The 22095-nt window shown below is 38.9% G+C and overlaps 1 protein-coding gene across 13 annotated transcripts in view; it reads right to left on the bottom strand.

Annotated features, from left to right (window-relative positions):
- The window catches only part of PPP2R2B (protein phosphatase 2 regulatory subunit Bbeta), a 440587-nt gene that overhangs the window by 227500 nt on the left and 190992 nt on the right, over nucleotides 1-22095 (bottom strand). For 5 of the 13 annotated variants that reach the window (XM_077897745.1, XM_077897741.1, XM_077897744.1 and 2 more), the window contains exon 2: nucleotides 16274-16358. The exons of the other annotated variants lie outside the window; for them this stretch is intronic. In XM_077897745.1, the coding sequence (XP_077753871.1) occupies nucleotides 16274-16310 (37 nt within the window). In that variant the 5' untranslated portion in view covers nucleotides 16311-16358. The remainder of the gene's footprint in view (nucleotides 1-16273; nucleotides 16359-22095) is intronic. 13 annotated transcript variants of the gene reach the window in all.

Below are 22095 nucleotides of genomic sequence, written 5' to 3' on the forward strand. Positions count from 1 at the left end.
TCCAATAGAAATAAAATGTGAGCCACACATGGAATTTAAAATTTTCTAGTAGCCACATTAAAAAAGTACAAAAAACTCCAGATGAAATTAATATTATCTTTTATTAATTTTATATCTTATATTTTACTTAACACAATGTATCCAAAATATCATTTTATATGTAATCAATATTAAAACATTATTAATGAGATATTTTACTTTTTTTGTACTAATCTTTGAAGTCTGGTATGTACTTTACACTTACAGGACATCCCAAGTAAAATAGCCACATGTCAAAAGTACAGTAGCCACATGTGTGGTGACCTTCTTGGATAGCATCCCACTAAGAAGTTCAGGAGAGGGAACAACTGCTTCTAGAATAGAGGAAAATGGAATCAAAGAATTTGACTTAAGAGAGATTTGGATATCTGAGCCGATTTCCCAAGTATGTTTGCTGCCTAGTCCCACATCCCACCCTGCAGTAAAAGAATGTTTTTCTCATTATTTTAGGAGCCCCTTTGTGAGAAGACTCTTATGTTGTATCCATAACAGTGAGCTTAGCATATACCCATTCTAAAGACTCATGTCTTTACCTGTTAAATAAATATATGCAAAAAAATTAAAATAGCCACCTACCACTTGTCACACTCCAGGTCATTCTTTTGCATACAATCTCCCTAACATTTATAATGATGTTACAAGGAGCCACTAATACCTCCATTTTATAAGAGAGGGAGCTAAAACATGGAGTTAAAGGATTTTCCAAGATCATCATGCTAGAAAGAAGGGAGGAAGAAGGCTATGTGCAAACAGACCTAGTAGGAGGGAGAACATTTAGACATTTAGAGACAGAGAGGAAATAGACTAGACTCTAGAGTGAGCCACAGCATAGACTGAAAGTGGGTATGGGAACAGGGCTCAGGGTATGTGAAATGACTGTCCTCCACTCTATCTTGAGAGAGAGAGAGAGAAAGGGAGGAGGGCTACTAACAGAAGGAGAGAGAGAGAAGGGGGGGTACTAACCTAATTTATGACTAATTAGCTTGTTCAACAAATCTTACACGATAATTTGTATATTTTCCCCTGGCCCTTTATTCTGTCCTCGAGGTAAAGTTTCCTTAAAATAAGAAACACAACTGGGGATCCCTGGGTGGCTCAGCGGTTTGGCACCTGCCTTTGGCCCAGGGCGTGATCCTGGAGTTCCGGGATTGAGTCCTGCGTCGGGCTCCCAGCATGGGGCCTGCTTCTCCCTCTGCCTGTGTCTGTCTGTCTCTCTCTATCATGAATAAATTTAAAAAAAATAAGAAACACAACCAAACTACTGTTTTCCAAATGCAAAGGGCACTTTGGATAATGAGAACCAGAGAAACTCTTGTTAGAAGAGGCACTGGAGTTTAAGCCCAGCCTTCACCCTCTTCAACATTTCTGAAAAATGGATATCCATCTTCCCTGTGAAAATACCATATCTAGGACCATCCCTTCCACCCCTGACACACCGAACACCAGAAGAATGTTCCATATTCTGATTCCTAGATCTCCTGCCCTGTAACTTCTAATTAGTTGGGAGCTGGCTCTAATTCTGCCCTATGTGATCTTCCTCTGCAGAAATGCATCACATGCTGGTGGGGATGGCAGATGCTGGTGGGGGTGGCAGAAAGGAAACCATGACTTAAGACTCAAAAACAAAACAAAACAAAAAACCACCAACCATAGATTCAAATTGGGTCCTAAAATGTAGGTGCAATTTCCAGATAATTAAAAACCATGTATTTGAGTCAGCCAGGAAGTTGAATGAGAGAGCTAGAGCTTGCTTGTCCTCATAAAACTCAATATTTTCTCATTGTTACTATAGCTTAGAAAAAGATTTATTAAATCTGCTGACCATGCTAAATAGTCATCAGCATCTTCAAGAGCCAGGATTCCATTAAAAACAAATCTACAAACTGGAATGATGAAACAAGATAAAGTTCTAATTTGCTGACTTCTTAGCTGTGTTTGGATAGCTACTAACCCCCATGCTGGGGTGTGGAGGAGCAGAATAGAATGCAATAGTGTCACCATTTCTGCAATTTTATTCACCCTTCTTTCCAAATGTTTATTTTTGCTTCCTTGGGGTATTATGAAGAGTGTATTATAATATAATTCTTCTGGGTTTCTGCCCAAAAGTCAACTTTAGCATCATCTCTGGGCAAATAGCACAGACAAAAGAAAATAACACTTGGGGCCAAATGTTGAAAACTTGAGGCTTGTGTAGCCTTAGCTGAAAGAGCAAAGAGCTAAAATGAAAAACTAGTAATGTTGGTTCTTCTTCTCTACAAGAATTTCTAGTTAGAGGAGAGGCAGTAGTGGAAAGAGGATGGGTTTCAAGTACCAACAGCTTTGAGTTCAAACTCAAACTTGATCAGTTGTTGCCTCATTGAGTACCTCTGCATGAACTTAATTTGACACTTAATTCAATTACTCCTCTGTGCCAGGCACTTTGTCCTTACAGAGCTTAAAGTAAGTTATCTCTCTGAACCTGTTTTTAAATTGAAAAGAAGAATATACATTTCCATTTGCAAGGTTCTTATAATTAAAATGAGGTAACACACGTAAAATTACAAAGCCCAGTCCCTAAGCATAGTCATTACTTGACAAATCTTAGTTCCTTTTGTCTTCAGAAAACCAAATAAATTTCTCTTTTGTGTTAACTTTTGATTTAAAAGCACAGCTCTAGGGGTGCCTAGGAGGCTCCGTTGGTTAGGCATCTGACTCTTGATATCAGTTCAGGTCATAATCTCAAGGTCCTGGGATTGGGCTGCCTTGACCTCTCTGTGTTGGGCTCCCTGCTCAGCAGGGACTCTGATTGCCTCCCTCTCCCTGTGCCCCTCCCCTCTCAAATAAATAACTAAAGCTTTAATAATAAATAAATAAAAACACAGCTCTAGTATATAAGCAAAAATAAAACCAATAGAAAGTTCCATAAATCTAGATATTCTTCAAATACCCCCCAAGTCTTTTTGGGAGATCCATCAACTATGATGACGGAACTTCAAAAATCAGGCACAGATACTACTTCTAATACTTCTATTTTGACTTTAACTTGGTTTTATGGAAATTTTTCTTTCAATTATTAGCAATGTAATGCTTTTAGGCTAGAATCCTTGATCAGGAGAAGAAACAAGATGGACAAATAAGAAACAAGAAGAAATTTGAGTGGCCAATATGCTATTTTATATGCATTAAATTCTGAACTTGAGTCTTTAATATAGAGATTCAGAAAAGATCGACATAGTGAGGATTTTTGGGAAAAAAGTAACATTTGAGCTGAGACTTTTAAAGAGTAAGGGAAATTATTCAAAATCTTCTACCCTCTTTTTGAAGACAGAATGCACCAAAACTCAAAGCAGCATCTACTTACAATAATGCCTTCTGTTCTTGAATCCCTATTGCTGTCAACTCTATAATTATTCACTAGTACAAATTCTACCTGGGTTCTATCTCATCCAAAAGACAACATAAACTACTCCTCAGAGAAAGAGAATTGGTTTAGATACCACTACAGGGTTTTTAAAGGAGCTAGTAATGAAGAGGTTTGATGTTAGAAAGCTTTTAAAATTATAAATCCTGTTTGGACTGGACAAGCTTCACAGATGAGCCTTCTGTGATAGTATTTCATCCCTATTCGCTAACCATATCATTCTGAAGCTATAACAACCATACTCCATCCTTGGCACAGAAGACAACATTCTCCCCCCTTAATGTACTGCACAGTAACGCCTCAGTTACAGTCTGCACATTTGTTCACCTCAACTTTCTTCAATCTTGTGAAATACTTGATCAGCCATTGAGGATGAATGTAATGGGAACCTAGGACTTCTCTGAAATTACATGGTCTATTTTATGTTTGTGGCTTTCTTGGCAATTTTTCCCTATGTAGAAGATTCTTACTATTCATCAAATTCTCCAAGGGTTTCATGAGTCTTCCTAACCCACACTTCCACCAAAAAGTTTAAGAACCTGTATTTTAAATCTAGGATGAAATTTCTATTTATACCATGTCCCAATGGCTATATTCCAACCATAAACTCAAAGAAAAAAATGACACACTTGAATATTTCACTGTTTTTTTTTCTGTGTTAAAACAACCAAGTACTAATTGTTGGAAGGTCTGACTCCTAGACTTTCAACTGGTAAATTAGATTAAAATAAGTTTTAAGTGCAGGTTTTTTTTCCCCATCCTTTAAAAAAAAGATTTAATTTATTTATTCATAAGAGACACACAGAGAGAGGCAGAGACATAGGCAGAGAGAAAAGCAGGCTCCCTATGGGAAGCCTGATGTGGAACTCGATCCCAGGACCCCCAGATCATGACCTGAGTCAAAGGCAGACACTCAAACACTGAGCCATCCAGGCACCCGGTTTTTTTCCCATCCTAATACTTAAAAATTATCCAGGTATCAGGCTCTATAAATAGTGATCAACTGGGGTCTTAATAGGAACATTTTTTATTAGCTATCTAATTACACTTGGTAGTCTGCTGAGCACTATCCTAGGAGAAGTACATAAACCCATTACTTGGGACCTTGCAATCAAATTGTTTTATCAATAAGGAAGATTATAAAACTATCCCACCCTCTCTTCCTCCAGCAGTGACACAATAAAGAAATTAGGTTTTAAACAGTCCCAAGGGAAATAAATTCCCAATGAGCTCAAATCCTGTTTTATACATTCCTAAAAGAATGGTCTTAACAGGGTGTAAGATCACAAAAGTCATTGCTGTTCTCTCAGGAGAGAAAAAGTACAAGTTAGAAAATATAATCCCCCCTCCACTTTGGCTGCAACTAACCAGGGGACTCTCTACTTCTCAAAGCCTCAGCTTGTTCTTCTATAATTTGGAGTTAATTCTGCTTGCTTCATCTATTTTGCAGCTATCATGACCATGAGATAATGATTTCAAAATTATATTGAAATATGTATTTTCAGACAAATAAAAGGTCAACTTCTTTCCTCGCCTTCTTGGATATTTTTCCTTCTCCACACATACAAATGTTGGATGTCATTATGGATTTGCAGCCATTTGTTTCAGGAATAGCCAATCACTTATCTGGAAATCCAGAAACTACAGGCAGAGTAGAAGACCTATATACCTAGCTCCGCTCTGTGCAATCTAATTTTTAGGAAAAAAAAATTAACATGCCATTCAGAAAACACGCTGGATGCTGAAAAATACGAATCCATTGCAAAGAAGAGCTCAACAAAGCCAGCTGGGTTTAGCACCTACATATCTTTCCTTTTATTATTTTGCCTCTATAGATCATTATACAGGCTCCACAGAACTTTCACATACCTTATTCCATCTTTCATTAATAACATCGTGAGATGTATAGAACTAACTTTATTCCATCTTTCAAGTGACTGAATTTTTACCTTTAGTCTACAGAGTGATCTGAAATTAAGGCAGTCTTCAAAATTAAAGTCTTAGAAGTGCCTGCCTGGGTGGTGCTGTCGGTTAAGCCTCTGACTCTTGGTTTTAGCTCAGGTCACGATCTTAGAGTCATGAGATGGAGCCCTGCATCGGGCTCCACACTTAGCATGGAGTCTACTTAAAATTCTATCTGCCCCTCCCCTCCCTCTCCTTTTGCCCCTTTCCCTCATGCTCTTTTTCTCTGTCTCTAAAATAAATAAATCTTTAAAACTAAAGATTTTAGGGCACTTAGATTAATATTTCAACTACCATGGCTCAAAAAGTTCCAGACACCTGATCTCTACAGACTTGTCTCCTACCACTATCCCCTTCCTTTACTAACCTTCAGCCATACTCTTTTTTAAAAACATTCTTTCCACATGCTGCAACCCTCAGGGCCCTTGCACATGCCATTTCCTCAACTTGGTCTACTCTTGCCCCAGTTTTGTGTGTGGCTGACTCATTTTCATCTTTATTTCCCAGTTTATATGAACTCAACTGAGATTATGTAAAGCCATCCCACGATGGTTATCCAGTATCTCTGTCTATCATTGCTTTCATCACAGACAATTTACAATAACTTCATTTACTGGGTTTTGTTTTATTTTGCAAGTCTCTTCCACCAACTTGTAAGCTCCATGAAGGATAGGCACCATGAGGGTGGGAGTCAACTCACAATTAAAACACCAGAGGGTATACCATTGCCAGTGCTGATAGAGTAGGTATCGCACTACCATATATACTGGGCACTCAGTAAAAACTTGTTGAGGGAAAGTAAAGAGGCAATTTGAATATGTATACTAAAGTCTGTTGGCATGCACATGTATTAAAACAGAAATGTTATTTTAAAAATATTTCTCCAGCTAGTGTAAAGCCAAAAACAATTTCTGAGTATGATTTTGGAAGCCCTAGACCTGAGTTGTCCAATACAATAGCCATGAGCCACATGTGGCTATTGCACATTTGAAATGAGGCTATTCTTAATTGAGTGTGCCTTAAGTATTAAATACACACCAAGCTTGCACAATGTAAATGTATATTCTTACAGAATGTAAGAAAAATATAAAATCTGATTTATAATTTTTATTTATAATTTTCATCTCCATTACATGAATTTTTCAATGGATTAAAATTAATTTTACCTATTTTTAATGTAGCCACTAGAAAATTAAATTACATGTGATTTGTGTTATATTTTTAATTTTTATTTATTTATTTATTTATTTATTTATTTATTTATTTATTTTTTTTAGAGAAGGAGAGAGAAAGAAAGAAAGAGAAAAGAGAGAGGTGGGAGGAGGGACAGAGAGAATCCAAAGCAGTGGTCTCCACTCAGAGCATGAAGCCTGATGGGGGCCTCATACTCACAACCTCGAGATCATGTCCTGAGCTGAAATCAAGTTAGATGCTCAACCAACTGAACCACCCAAGTGCCCCTGTAGTATATTTCTGTTGGATGATCCTGGTGTAGAGCATTCTAGTTAATGTGATTGTTATGTGCTTATCCTTTTTAAAATTTTGAACTCTCTATAGTGGTATACAATGCATATATATGTAGTAGTCTTGAAATCAATGCCTTAAATTCATAATATCACCCTATAGCTTTTTAAATCTTATGCAGGTTATCAGGAAATTACAGGTATTACACACTATGATATTTCTGACTTCTAGGCAGAAAGAGATCTTTACAAAATTATATGGTCAGTATTTGCCCTCTTGTTAGCCTTCTTATCTTTTAACTTTACTTCCAGAGTCACCACCACAACCTAGACCACCATGATCTCTCACCTATATGGGTGAATTCACTTCCTAACTGGTCGTCCACCTCCAATGCATTTTTTCAAGCAAAGCGAGGGTGACTGTTCTAGAGTACAAGTCTTATATTGATCCCAGGATAAAAGTCCAAATCCTTACTTCAGCCTCCAGTTCCAGACATAATGCTGGCCCTGCTTACCTCTCCTCTTCCTCCTTCTTAAACTTCATATTTCAGCCATTCTGAAATCTTTAAAGTTCTGGAAAGGTATCATACTTCCTTTGGCTTGGGAACCTTTGCTTCTTCTTCTAGAGCCCACAAGCATCACCCACCTTCCTTTTATCTGGTCGGCTCTTATTCTGTTCTCAGTTTAGGGTCAGAGAAGGCCATTGTGTAGGATTATGAGGAGAGCATCTGTTGGCCTCCAGGAACCTTTCTCTTGCTGCCACCACTGCCACCATCACCACCACCACTACTGATAGAGAGCTTATAATATGCTAGGCATGTGCTAAGCACTCTGATTTCCCATTGAGTCTTCACCACAAACCTGTGAGAAGACAGCAGCAGCTTACATGTATCTTACACGGTATGCCAGGACTTGTCCTCAGTTCTTCACATACATGATCCCAGACCCCAGGACAATACTCAGAATTAGGTACTATTATTATCCTGTTTACTGATGAGGAACTAATGCCCAGATAGGTTTAGTCCATCACTCAGCTTCTTAATGGGAGCTTGAGCTCCTGTAGCTTGACCTCACAGCCTGTACTGAGTCATGGCAGGTGTTTTTCACCATTTTAGAGAAGATGAAACAGAAGATCAGAAAGGTTAAGTAACCTGCCCAAAGTGGTCGAGTTAGGATTTGAAAAACCAGTTAGAACCCCCATTATGTTTCTTTCAATGACCCTAAACATCCTCCCAATAGGTCTTACAATTGCCTGCCAGCTTGTTTGATGATAAGCTTGTTCTTTAATTTTTAAAAGTAGTTTTAGGTTTATAGAAAAAGTGAACAGATAGCACAGGGAATTCTCATATATATCCTGCTGACTTTCCCCTATCATAAACATCTTCTGTTAGTATGGTACATTTGTTATAATTAATGGATCACAAGTGTTTTAACTGAAATTCATAGTTTAATTCATATTTCCTCAGTTTTTACCTAATGTCCTTCTGTTTTAGAATCCCTTCTAGGATACCACATTACACAGTTGTCGGGTCTCCTTAGGCCCGTCTTTTGTGGCAGTTTCTCGGATTTTCCTTGCCTTTGGTGAACTTGACAATGTTGAAGAACATGGTCAGGAATATTGTAGGAGGCCTCTATGTGCTTCTCTCATAAATGAAGATCAGAGGTAAGGCCATTTTCATTACATCACATCATGGCCACCTACTATCAACATGACTTAAGACTATTCACGTGGACCTTCACCACCCAGCTAAAGTAGTATTTGTCACGTTTCTGGTCTCCAAGTTTACTCTTCCTGACCCCCCTTTCTAATATGCACTCTTTTGATAGATGCCTCTATATGCAGCCCACACTCGGGGAGAAATGGAGAGCTACGCCCACTTGCTATGCTCCTTGAGGCTGAGGCATCTATATAATTTTACTTGGTGTTCTGATTAGATTTTTTCTGTCCTTTATTAATTTATTCAATTATTTATTGATATCAGTATGGAGCCATGGATATTTACTATGTACTTTGGTTTGGTTTCTATTCCAATACTAGTATTTCTTCTTTTTTTTTCCCCTAAATTATTCTGTTTGAGACAGTGGCTCCTTTGTCTCTTAGACATACTCCTAATGTCCCCTTTGACATATTCCCACCAACGTATTTTTATTCAAGAACCTCCTTACATTTTGGCACTATAAAAGGCTCCAGCCTCATCTTGTAGATTTCCTTCCCCAGTCCTAGAATCAGACATTTCTGGAAGGATTCCCAGTTCCTTTCACTGGACAATGGTTTTAGAAATAAAGATGTAAGTGCTAGTTGTACCTGTTGCTACTAGGGTGTCATTTTTTAGGCTCTCTCAAATGACAAAGAAATATGTATATGTACATAAGTCCATGCATATACACATACTTTTTTAAAAATATCTCTACATGTAATCATGTTTATCTACAGAAAGTTAAACATGAGCTTTCCCTTATATGTCCAACTCTAATTCATCACCACATAGGATCATCAGCTTATCCTTGTTCCAACAGTCAGGAATGACTGTAAGGATCTTAAAGGCAACAGCAGTACCTTAACTCATCGCTATATCCCAAGTCTAGTGCTTGGCAAAAGTAATGTACATGTGGACTTGTAGTTCCAATAATTTTAATTCTGGAAGGAAATACAGATAAATTTGTAAACATTACCAAATACAGATTTCAAAGACTACAATCACAACAATTTATTAGGGCAACAGTATAAGAGGGTGCACTAACAAAGGTCTGATTTAAGTGTGTTTATTCAACTCTGTGAAGGGAAAATGACAGCAATACATCTAAGCTATACAAAAAGGATTCAGGCTTCCTTGAAAAGGATTCAAGTGGCATAAAATGGTTTGTTTCTCCACAGCAATTTACATTTATTAAAATAGATAATAAGCATAATCATTGTCAAAATAGAGCTTCCACCCTGTATAATGTCTTAATATATTCTCGAAGTTCCTGACAAATAGGCACAAAGCCATGGCAGATTAGACTCTAAGTGGAGGATCACTCTAATAGCACAGCAGAAAAACCAATCTCACACTTCTAGGAAGGAAAATAAGACCTGAGAACAGCCTTTGAAGGCGAAGGGTAAAGTACAAAGGGAAAGGTGCTAAAGTGGTGCATCAGCTGGAAGGGGAACTGGGCTCTAATGTGACATTCTGCATTAATGATGCTAATTTATGTCTGGGTAAGTGTGTGTGCATGACACAGAGGAAATTTGAAGAGGTCTATATTATACCACAGTGGAGCTCATCTTCAATCTCTTGGAAGGGTACGTGCTTTACACTGGAACTGCCTCACATGGGCATATATTATGTAGATTCTGTGTCAGTTTCATACGCACAAATCACTTGTCTCCTTAAATCTATTCTGGAGCATTTCCAATCTGTTCTTTACACTGCAGCCAGAATGATCTTTTTGAAAAACAAATGTGATCGCTGCTCCCCATCTTCCCAACATTTAAACATTTTAACACTTCCCTTTATTCCTGTGATAAAAAAAAAAAAAAAGTCCTCTTATACCCTCAAGGCCCAGCAAGATGAGGCTTCTGCCTAATGCCAATCCTGTGGGAACTCAAGTCATATGGGGGCATCTTTCCCTTTCCTGGACACACTCCTTCTGTGCTACTTCTGTAGGGCCCTAGGTGATGCAGTTCTCCTGCCTGAGTCCTGCCTCTTGCTCCTCTTAAAGCAGCTATCACCTGTCAAGGCTATAGGATTTAGTCCTATACCTATCTGGGTCCAAAAGTCTTTTACACACTCTCACAGCACCACAAACTCTCCCTTTAGAGTGCCTATCATAGTTATGAGTGAACATTTCATCTGTTGTTCTGGATTAATGTATTTCCCCATAGGGCCTGTTACTCCATATCCCTGGCACCTAACCCCATGCCTGGCACACAAGAAGTATCCAGGAAGTGTCTCTTCTTGAATAAAACAAATGAAAAATGACCACTCCATCTACCCACGCTATTGTTAGGGCTTTCCTGAATGTGAAGGCTCCTCTTGAGATTCTAAAGAGTAGGTCATCACACTAGAAGTTTGATAGGTCGCCCTTGTAATGAGTACAGGAAATATCACTGTTAGGCTTTGGTGGTTTCCACAGAAACAGGAGGTCCCTTTTATCATATGAGTTATTAGTGCAATGAAATGGAAGTTTATTAATGCATTGTATGCACTGTATGGAAGTGGACAAAGAGGGTGTAAAAAAGCCAGAAAAAGTCAGCTGTGGTGCTGATTATTTACTAATCCTAATACATAAGATGATTTTTATCAAGTAATTTTGCTTTATTTCACAATATCCCAAATGCTGCTATTAGTTTTCAAACTCTAATCATTGTGCCTGAATTTCACTCAACAAATATTTACTGAAAAAAAAAATTTACTGAGCATATTTATCACACGCCAGTCACTGTGCGAGGCCGTGGGATACAAGCTGCGCAAGAGACCCAAGGTGCCTTCTAAGCAGAGGACATAGACAACATGCACTGATAGTCATTTCAGATTAGCAAATGACTAAGCCTAATAAGGAAATAAGTCATGTTCCATGTGAGTAAGATCATTACCACTGTTTCAGCATGCTTTTAAGTGATCCAAATGCCTCACCAGTGTAACCTGTATCATTATTGCTCTGCGATATCAAGTAGATCACAGAATTTTCACCTGACAAAGGATTAGAGGTTCTTATGTTTTAACCTCAAGGTCTCCCATAAGGATTTAAATGTATTTAGTCCCTCTGTTTAAATAAATGACTAAGGAAAACACAAGGTATATTTTTTCTAAGGAGTCACTATCCCTCCAAGTCTCTATTGTCAGTTTTGATGTACCCCCAAGGATCACAGTGCATTATTCTTTACGATGCTTATCTCAACAGAATATGTTTCATGGAAGAATATTTTTCATTTTGTTTTAGTGATAAGTAGTTTAAGAAGCAGTAGCACAGAAATCTTAAAGACATCTATGGGGAGATAGTAAAGTTCACAAAGACTAAGTCAAGACTCTCTTCATAACCATTAGAAGAAACCTTAAGACCTAGGACAGTAGTGGCAGCATAACTGGCCCTCAACAATTATGGGTTAGATGTTGCTGAATGAATGATAATACTTTGAGAAAATTAGATAGTTGAAGCATGGGACTATAGTAGAGAGGAAAGAGGAAATCTAATATTGAAGCAGTTAGCTTATCAAGAGCCACAGAGAAAGGACACCAAAAACCATATCCTTTTTGCCCCCATTTGACAAAGACCATAGATTCATGAATGGTTGGTCAGGAAGCTGGGAAAAATCTCAGAAACAGATGAACAGCAGCTCAGAGGAGCCACAGCTCAAGACTAATGCTCTAGCCTATCGTCTTCAACAAAGAAGAACAATCAGCAGACTGATAAATTTTTCTGTTCACGCTCCTGAACAAATAAACTAATTGCATCTTTGTTTTTAACCTAACAAATCATAGCTTGATTACAGGTCATTAGTGACCATTAATACATGAAACTGTTTGCATTTCACTGGTGTATCTGAATTACGCAGTCTTGCCTTGCACACCAGCTCAATCAAGCTTCCAAAGGGAAACCCCGTTATCAGGCCTCAAGTGGGACTAAAAACAAACTAACAATTAGCCTCTGCAATTGAACTGTGATGCAGAAGAATCCATTAGTTTGGTTCATTGTTGAACTAGCTATTCCCTTTGTAGTGGAGACATGCTCTTTGGGCCCAGAGAGGTGGCCCAACCACCTCTATGAACATTTTCAATTATTCCCAGTGACTGCTAGTGTATTGGTGAGCCACACGAACCTCCTTGTGTGATACTAGTACAGGCAGTCCTCAATTCCTCACATGATGGCTGATTAGAGGTGCAGATATGGGCCCAGAGCACAAGGGAGACTGTCCAAAATATTAAGGGACAGGAACAGAGACTGTTTGGCAAAGCATGGAGGCAGGGTAGGGAATACATATACGTATACACAGACATGTCAACTGGGTAGTCCAGAAATTCAAAAAATCCAGTTGAGGGTTTGGATTACCCATATTAGAAGCCAAGACTCAAAAAGAATCCGACCATTGCCAAGCCTCCATTTCATTTTGTGCTGAGCAGTCACAGAGGGGCAGGGAGTGAATAACAGAGATTAACAATCTCAGAAATATTTGAGGACTTTGTAACATAGCAATTGCCATTTGGAAGCAAATCCATGGTCCATCTTATACAATGTTCTGTTGCTTCAAAAAAACGTCCCCTGGGGAATGCCATGTTTGACTATTAACATGCTGAGGCCATACGATTAGAGGAATTGCTAATAAGGTAGGGGAAGGCAGCCCATACATTGCTGAAGCCATTTTTACTTTTTTATTCTAGGCTAGCTGCAGAGCATATGACTCATGCCTCAGCTCAACATGTGCAAAGACAGCTTAGAGTTCCATGCAGTTTAAAAATCTCTTTCAAATGAGTTATCCTGCTCATCTTTATTTATATCAGCCCCTGAAAAAGTCAGATTATTAATAACACAGTAATGGTGGAAAACGCAAGCTCTAGAGTCAACTTCTGTTTGCAAGTCAGGTCTTTTCCACTTACTAGCAAGGTGACCTTCAGTAAATTACTTAGCTTTTCTCAGCTTCACTTTTCTCATCTGTAAAACAGAGATAATGATGGTACCTACATTCAGAAGGTGACTGTCAAACTCTAGTAGGTAATGAACACACAGAAAGTGCTTAGCGTATTTAAACATAGTACATAATAGGTGCTGAATAAATATTAGCTGCTATCGTTTCCCTCTTTGTCTTCCTCTATGACCACAACCAGCACCCACCATGGCCACCAACTCAGCTACCACTATCATCACCACCATCTCCCAAAGGAAGGTAAAGAAACTAAGTCTTCCAGACAGACTTTTTCCTAAAGTCCCTGAACTACTGAAGGACTCAGGTAGGATGAAGCCATTGTCTCTTCTGATCATACCATTCTCTCTACCTGGAAACTTTTCATTCTTCCTCCCTCTCTTTATCCTTCAGGCCTCAGCTGAGCTATCTCTTTCTTTACAAGCCCGCCTCTGAGCCCTCGCACATCATCTCACAGCCCCCTGTGTGTCCCAATCACAGAATTTTTCATCCTGCTTTGTCCTGTGTCCCCTACTGATGCATGAGTTCCTTAAGGGAAGAGACCGGCTCTGAACACTACACCTCGGCATTCCAGTACAAAGCACAGCACTAGGCAGATAAATACTTAGTAAATGAAAGGCTGACAGCACACTCCTTTCACACCACTCTGCTGCTACATGGAACAGTAGGATTTCTCGCTGGAGCACCATTCAGGAAGACAGAAGAGAGTCCTCCCTGGCTTTTTGCCTTACGAGCTATTAAATAATCTTAGCCTCACGATGAAAACTCAAAGCAATCTTAACCGAATTTTAATGGATTCCATTTCCAAAGAAAGTAGCGTAACTTGTGAAAATAATGTCTCGAAGTGATGCTTACATTATGTTAACACACGCACATTCTTTCATTTTATACCTCACACTCAATCACAGAGTTATGCACAATGCTTAGTTACCAATCCCTCAGCATTTTGAAAAGGGCACCGTCTTTGTACTTGGAAAGGATTTTTCAGAAACAGTTGGACTTGATAAGGTGCAACGAAAAGCATTCTTCCTCACAACAAGCTCTCAAAATTCTGACTCTGAACTCTTTCCCACTTGCCACTTGTGTGCCTTTGGAAATTTCGAGTCTGACATGACACAGGTCAGAAAAACATGACCAAATAACAAAGTGCACCAATCCCCCCCCTCCCCTCCCTCTTAGAGGAGGCAGGGCTGGCATAAAGGTTGGCAGCTTCAGGGAAACCCATTCCAAGTCCATCTAGTCTTATCTCATTAAGGCAGCAACTTATGCCAAACCAAATGAAACGCATACCCCCAATCAAAACCACATTAGAACACACTGAAAAGGTTACCTGGCTGGTAGGAATGAAAGGTACACTACATTATAAGAGATGTAAACTCTTTATTAAAATAGATCAGACAGAAAAATGTGGAGTTTTTCTATTGCAAGGAAAGAGCTAGACCCCACCCCCCAACACAAACACCCCAAGGTATTTTTTGAAAACAAGGCCTGCCTTTTTTTCTTATATAAAAAAGCACATGAAGAAATATAGGCTATGTGGATCCTATATAAATGTATAAAGCAAAGGGTGCATAATTGCCTTGGGACACCAAAGCCTGACTCACCCATACCCATTACTTGATAGAGAATATACAGGAACATGTATCCATATCCATAAATACGTACACCTACTCTTTGTTTCCTTCTCCTTTTAAGTCTTTGACCACGTTTTTCGTTTTATTTTCTTAGAGTATGTATTTGTCTGAAAACTCTTCTTCCCCCCCCCCCCCCCACACCTTTTCTTAAAAGAAACTTCTAGGGGATCCCTGGGTGGCTCAGCGGTTTAGTGCCTGCCTTCAGCCCAGGGCGTGATCCTGGAGTCCCGGGATCGAGTCCCGGGATCGAGTCCCACATCGGGCTCCCTGCATGGAGCCTGCTTCTCCCGCTGCCTGTGTCTCTGCCTCGCTCTCTCTCTCTCTCTGTCTCTCATGAATAAATAAATAAAATCTTAAAAAATAAATAAATAAAAGAAACTTCTGAGGTGTTACTCCTCAATCTGACTCAGAGTTTTTATCTATCTCCATTACAAACTTCCACCTCAGGGGAGAATTCTCTAAGGATTCTTTTTCTCAAATAAAAATTAGAGTTCTTTGGTACCAAGTATTATTGCCCAGGGCCCCCATACAGTGGAGGCCAATTGTGGAGGCTGTGAAGCTCAACAGTCTCACTACATAGTTTCAAGAAGGGAGTAAAACAAAGCTAGCAGAAGCCTTCATGCTACTTCATTCCAATCAGGTGGGAAGGGCCTCCACGCATTTAATATGGTTTAGAAGTTACTGTTTTTTCTACATAGTAATTTCCAGATTTCATTCCTAATTCAAAAAATTGCCATTTGGTAAGGCCCTTCATTCTTCATTGTACACAGTAAGAAGCTCTTGTCTGTTTCTTCGCCTCCTGACCCAATGCTTTTACTCTGTTAGAGCAGTTAATACATCTGTCTAATTTTCTAGCCTATTCTACATATACCTTGCTAGCATTTATACGGTAGGATCTACTCTTACAGAGCCTTGCCTCTCTCCTGGTTAGCTTTATAACCAGTCATTATTTGTTATCGCTGTGTACCAACACATTTCATCAAAACACATTCTGAAAACACTAAGTCAAACAGTGCCTATTATCTACATGTTCTTTCTAAAACGTGAATTAATTGATTTGAGTCCCCCAGAGCAACTTTAAAGCAAGTGGAACTATTCAACACTTCCATATTGCTATTTTATTAAGAATAGTAGGTATAAATAATAATACTAATACCTTTATTTCCATAGGTGCTTTCATCTGGATAATTCATGCTTCATTATTGTGCCACTATTCTCTGTCTTGGTTTCTCCCTTGGCTCCTGTGACAAACATGGGGTTCAGATCCAGACTCCAGGAGGTAGTGATGCTTCAATTTTTGGTAACATACAGGTGCATTACACACTCCCCAAGCGCCCCCTCCCCCCATAGCCTCTTGGTAGGAGGTTGTTCCTTGTCTAGCAAAATCCAGGCTAATACAGTAAAATAGCCAACACTATAAAACCTCTCTGTGCTTCAGCCTCAACTGGAAGTGGGCTGCCTTCACGTTTTGGAGAGCAGGGATTCTCAAAGTGTTGCTTCCAACCAGCAACAGGGACTTTACCTAGGACTCCACTAGAAAGCAAATTTTCGGGCTCTCTCCCACTCCTATTTAATTAGAGTCTCTGGGAGGAACCTAGCAATTTTTATTTAACCAACACTTCAGGTGGTTCAAATAAACATTAAGATTGAAAACAGTGGCCAGAAGACTTGTACGAAGTTTTCAGGAGCCTGGGGGCTTTTAGGGGAGTGACCTTCATGTAGTTAAACAGTGATCAAGAGTGCAAGGATACAAAGCTATTGAGGTAAGGCTTCACAGTCTAGGGCTAGGAGCAATGGGTAAAAATACAGACTGCTCTGGTACACATAACTTTTAAGCAACTACAAATATTCAGAAACAGGAATGGGTCACTTCACTGATTAGAAAAGCCTCTCTTTCCCTTAAAGTGTCCAGAGGTATTGGGATTATACTCTAGAAGAATCAATGAATAAGGCAATACAAGTAGTACTAAAAATAAAGCTACAGGATTAAAAACAACAACAACAAAATTAAGCCTTAATAAGAAGCTTCAACATACCACTAATATAGAAAGGGAGGTTTATAATTTATTTATTATCATTATTTTTTTAATATCTCAAAGCTATTACCTTTAAAAACTATCCTACTGATGTTGCATAGAGTAGATAATGGATTTTCATTTCCTAATGTTTTATTTCATATTCAGAAAAGGGCAGCAGTTGGCCTAGACTCTCACAAGATTCCATATATTATTATATGAGATTATATTTATTTTAAAAAGATCAGTGTTTTGATCTGATACTGGATCATAGATTAAGGTTAGGGCATTATTTCTCCTCTGTTTTGTAATGAAAACAACCATCTTTTGGCACTAATGATTTTGTTTAGGATCTAGATAGATGAACTAATATTAATGAAAACACAACCCAACATTATGTAGCAGCTACAACACACTTGATACTGAGTACATCACATACACTGTTGTATTTAATAGTCACAGCAATCTTAGGAAATTCAGCTTTCTTATCTGTATTGTTACAGAGGAGGCACCTGTGTTTAGCAAGGCTGAACTTGCTCAAGGTCACAGAGCTAGCAAGTGGTGAAGCCAGAATACAAACCTGGTGTTCTCCAGAGTCAGTGTTGTTAACCCGTTAAATTTATTTTCTTTCTTTTTTTTTTTTAAGATTTTATTTATTTATTCACGATAGAGAGAGAGAGAGAGAGAGAGGCAGACACAGGCAGAGGGAGAAGCAGGCTCCACGCAGGGAGCCCGATGCGGGACTCGATTCCGGGTCTCCAGGACCGCGCCCTGCGCCAAAGGCAGGTGCCAAACTGCTGCGCCACCCAGGGATCCCTTAAATTCATTTTCTTAGTAGAATCCTTAGTAGGATTCTAGGGATTTGGTGGGCAGAAAGAATGTATCCGGTGCAAATAATACGACCAGTTAGGTCTTCTAGAAATACTAAAGAGAACCAAACAACTACTTAACTGATGTTTCATCTATGCCAGGTACTGAGCTACCCACTGTACAACTATTTCACTTAATGCTTACAACAACCATAGAAGTAGTTACTAGCATTATCCTGATTTTACATATGAGCAATTAGAGGTAGATGATTTAAGTAGTAAGCCTCTTTTCTTTATAAAGAATTCATTGCTCACATATTTAAATGGAAATGAAGCAAAAGAAATATACAACATGTTAGAATCATTCAGTAAATGTAGCTTCACTACCCTTATATTATGTTTCCAGGGAAAAGAATGGTGTTAGTGATAATGCATCCATTCTTTCTTATCTATTTTTTGCTTTAAATGGCAGATACTTGTGAGTTAGATATTTGGGTGCCATATGCAGTCACGAAGCTGAACCAAGTCTATTGCCTTCTCCACATCTTCATACATGTTAAACTCTAGTTCTCTAAGGCTTGCACCAAAGGCAGTGGCCAGAAGTATGGCCTCAAGACCCTTCCATTTGGAATAGTAACAATGAATGACCTTAGAAATGCAATATACCCCACACCCAATGCCCAACAAAGGACATGCCAAGTTGCTCCACCCAAAGAACCTTGTGCTAAGGATGTAGGTAGCCAATATCTTGCAGAGAGAGTCAGCAAAAATGAACATTTTTTCCCCAAGACTGCAAAACTTCATCCAGTTGAGAGTTCAGTAAAAGTTGATTCTGTTTCTAACATCATGAGAAAAGCTCTGTTTTAGGGATCAGATCTCTGCACCTCTGTCTTGTCTCCACCACAAACCAGCTATGTGATCATGGGCAAATTGATTAACTCTACTAGATTTCAGTTTTCACAATGAGGAAATAAGAAACTCATTCACCAATTTTTTTGTGCAGAGTAGTAAGAGCTGTGAAAATACTTTGTAAAAATATAAATCCCCTTCACAAGTTTAAGATGGCATTATTTTATGTAACTCTTTCCTTGCCTAAGATTTGGCAATAACCAGTAACCTGGTTAAACCAAGTTGGTTTACCCATAGACTTGATTGATTGATTGATTGATTGATTGATGTTTTTAAAATATTTTTTTTAAGATTTTATTTATTTATTCATGAGAGACACACACAGAGAGAGGTAGACACAGGCAGAGGGAGAAGCAGGGAGCCTGATGTGGGACTCGATCCCAGGACTCCGGAATCATGCCCCAGGCCGAAGGCAGGCCCTAAACCGCTAAGCCACCCAGGGATCTCCTATTGATAGATTTTACTTATTTATTTGACAGAGAGAGCACAAGTAGGGAGAGCCGCAGGCAGGGGGAAAGGCAGAAGCAAGCTTCCCGCTGAGCAAGGACCCCCCAATGTGGGTCCCATCCTGGGACCTGGGGATCTGGACCTGAGCAGAAGGCAGGGGCCTAACCAACTGAGCCACCCAAGGGCCCCTACCTACAGACTAGTTTAAAAGACAAGATGAAGAGGGATCATTTAAACTTGATAGTTATCAGCTGTACCATAAATATCTGTGGAACTGTTTGCTCAGTTGTTATGGTTAAGAGGGATTCATTTCCATTGGCCTTTCTTCCCTGTAAGCTTGGCAAGTCCACAGATCAGTGAACATCAGTATGAAATAGCCTGAGAAACCTTTCCATCCTTTTTGGATTATCACTAAACCACTGTCACTTACAGCACACAGACACTCTCAGTAGCTCAAAGGGAGACGCAGGAGATCCTGCCAAAGATGCCTTTGGATTCCTATTCAGATTTCAAGGTGCCGACTTACTCTCCCTTGCATGTCTACATTAGAGAGTAGAATTTGGCTTCTATGTAGATTAGTTGGGACAGCAGTGAAAGGGGATAGTGTGAAGGACGTTTTTATGCAAGGAGAACAAAAAAGAAATTCCATCTGGAGTTAAATGTGAAGAGATGAATCAAAGATAGTAATGTAGCACTATTGACTATTTTTATAGTCTTAGCAGGAGGATTCAACCTAGACACTGGAGCAAAGAGGCAAAAATCAAGGAAACAATTTCTTTGGTGCTTTTACATTTATCTTGGACTCTGGTTTCCCCTCAAGTTATCTGACAGATTAAAATGGCTTTGTGATGTGACACCTTCATGCTATTTTCCTATTTTAGTTTTTTTCTTAAAATATTTTGTAGGTCAACACAAATGGGTAAAATTAAAGTAAATGATAATAAGTTTACATTTTCCTTGGGCCTGTACTTGGAAAGGCATATTCCTTCTTACAAGTCACTAGTGTGGGACTATGAAGCTGGTTGATTTATCACTTAAACTCTGGCTCTAGATCACCTTATCAAATTTACTTTCAGGACACCAAAAGCAAAGGTAGTGGAGTTTGTTTAGATGGTGATCTATGGCTGAGAAGGAAACCAAAGCTTCTCAGACATAAAACATGCCATAATCCTCCAAAGCCAAGATATTTCATGGGTGGAATTTGGTATTTTCAGGCCTAAATTTATCTGATAAAATAAACCTACCATGTTCCATCACTAGCAGCCACATTGCAATACACTCTACACTTGACCAACTGCCCCCATATGCAGATCTCTCCAGTAGGCCTGGTTGTCAGAAATCCACTGATTAAACATTTAAAGATTGGCTTTGGCAAAACATGCCAGAAATTCCTTCAGGGTAATTAAAACCACCTTCTATGTCAATAAACTCAGTCTGTGAGATCCTTCATGTGCAAAGGGGCTGGCTCTGACCCTCCAGGCTCTAGGACATTTTTTCTTAGATGGCTTTTTCATCATTGCAATATATTTTCAATGACTTATCCAGACCCTTTCCTAGCCCCCTTATGAAGTGATTGGCTGAGGTCAGTGATACCTGACCTTTACTGTTTCAGCCCAGACACAGGACAAAGGTGGCTCTGAACCTAAGGGCCAAGCTCATTGCCAAAGCCCCTGCACACAGACCTACAGGTAAGAGAACTCAAATGGAATTCTTGTTACAAAATTCTAGAGTTACTAGTCTTTATATATCACTACTCTTCCAGGTTCCTTTCCGATTTTTATCTGAAGAATTATTAATGTGACTTCAGAGAAAAACGAAGAACTCTGGTGGATATTTACTACACTGATACCCACAGACTTGTTATTTGCACGTAGTGGACACTCCATGAATTGTTTTCACCATAATGACAGCTTTATTGTTCCTATTACAGAAACAGTGTTTATACTTATTGAAAACTGTCATCAGAAAATATAAACAGTAAGAATTAAAATTTCATCAGCCTGACATAGCAATCATTAATATTCTACTAGCCATTCTTTCCATGGAATTCTTTATGAACACACACAGAAGTTTATAGAAGAGAAATAATATTATATATACCACTTTTATCATGGATATGGCTTCCTTTAATTTTTTAATTGCCTTTTTTGTACTTATTCCTCTCCTCCCCACATAACCCAGTGGTAATAAGCTTTGATATATTTTTTTCATACTTATGTCATCATATACCAACTCATTATAGCATGAGTGAGGTTTTAGTTATTCAACTGATACTTGCTGAAAGGTTAAAGAGTAAAATGAAAAAACATATAAACAAAAAAAATGAGTGACTGAATAATAGGCTATGTTCTTAATTAGCTGGCACAATTTCCAAGTGATTGCAAAAATCATATAGCACATCCTTAAACTCCAGTCGGGGTAGGAAAACCTAGGCTGATCATGTCTGGACAGAGCTGTAAGTTTAAACTCGTGAGCAAGGAATAGGTACCTGGCTGATGTCCTAACTACAGTGATATTATCAATCTACTCTCCAACTCAAATCAAGTTCAAAACCACTTTTACAAAGCACCTATGTGTCAAGCACTGTACTGTCATCTGTAGGATAAAGGAGTGAAAGGGTGGTAATTATCTTCCACGAGTTTCTTTCTAGCTGGGGAGACAATGTGCAGGTCCTCCTCTTCCTGGCAGGCTATCTAAACTTGGATTTTGGTGTCTGCATTCATGAAATGGGGAAAATATCTATATATCATAGCACTGTTGTTATGATTTAAAAAACCCAAGGAATTAAAAAAAATTAA

Source organism: Canis aureus, chromosome 5 (assembly GCF_053574225.1).
Source record: "Canis aureus isolate CA01 chromosome 5, VMU_Caureus_v.1.0, whole genome shotgun sequence".
Classification (NCBI taxonomy): Eukaryota; Metazoa; Chordata; class Mammalia; order Carnivora; family Canidae; genus Canis; species Canis aureus.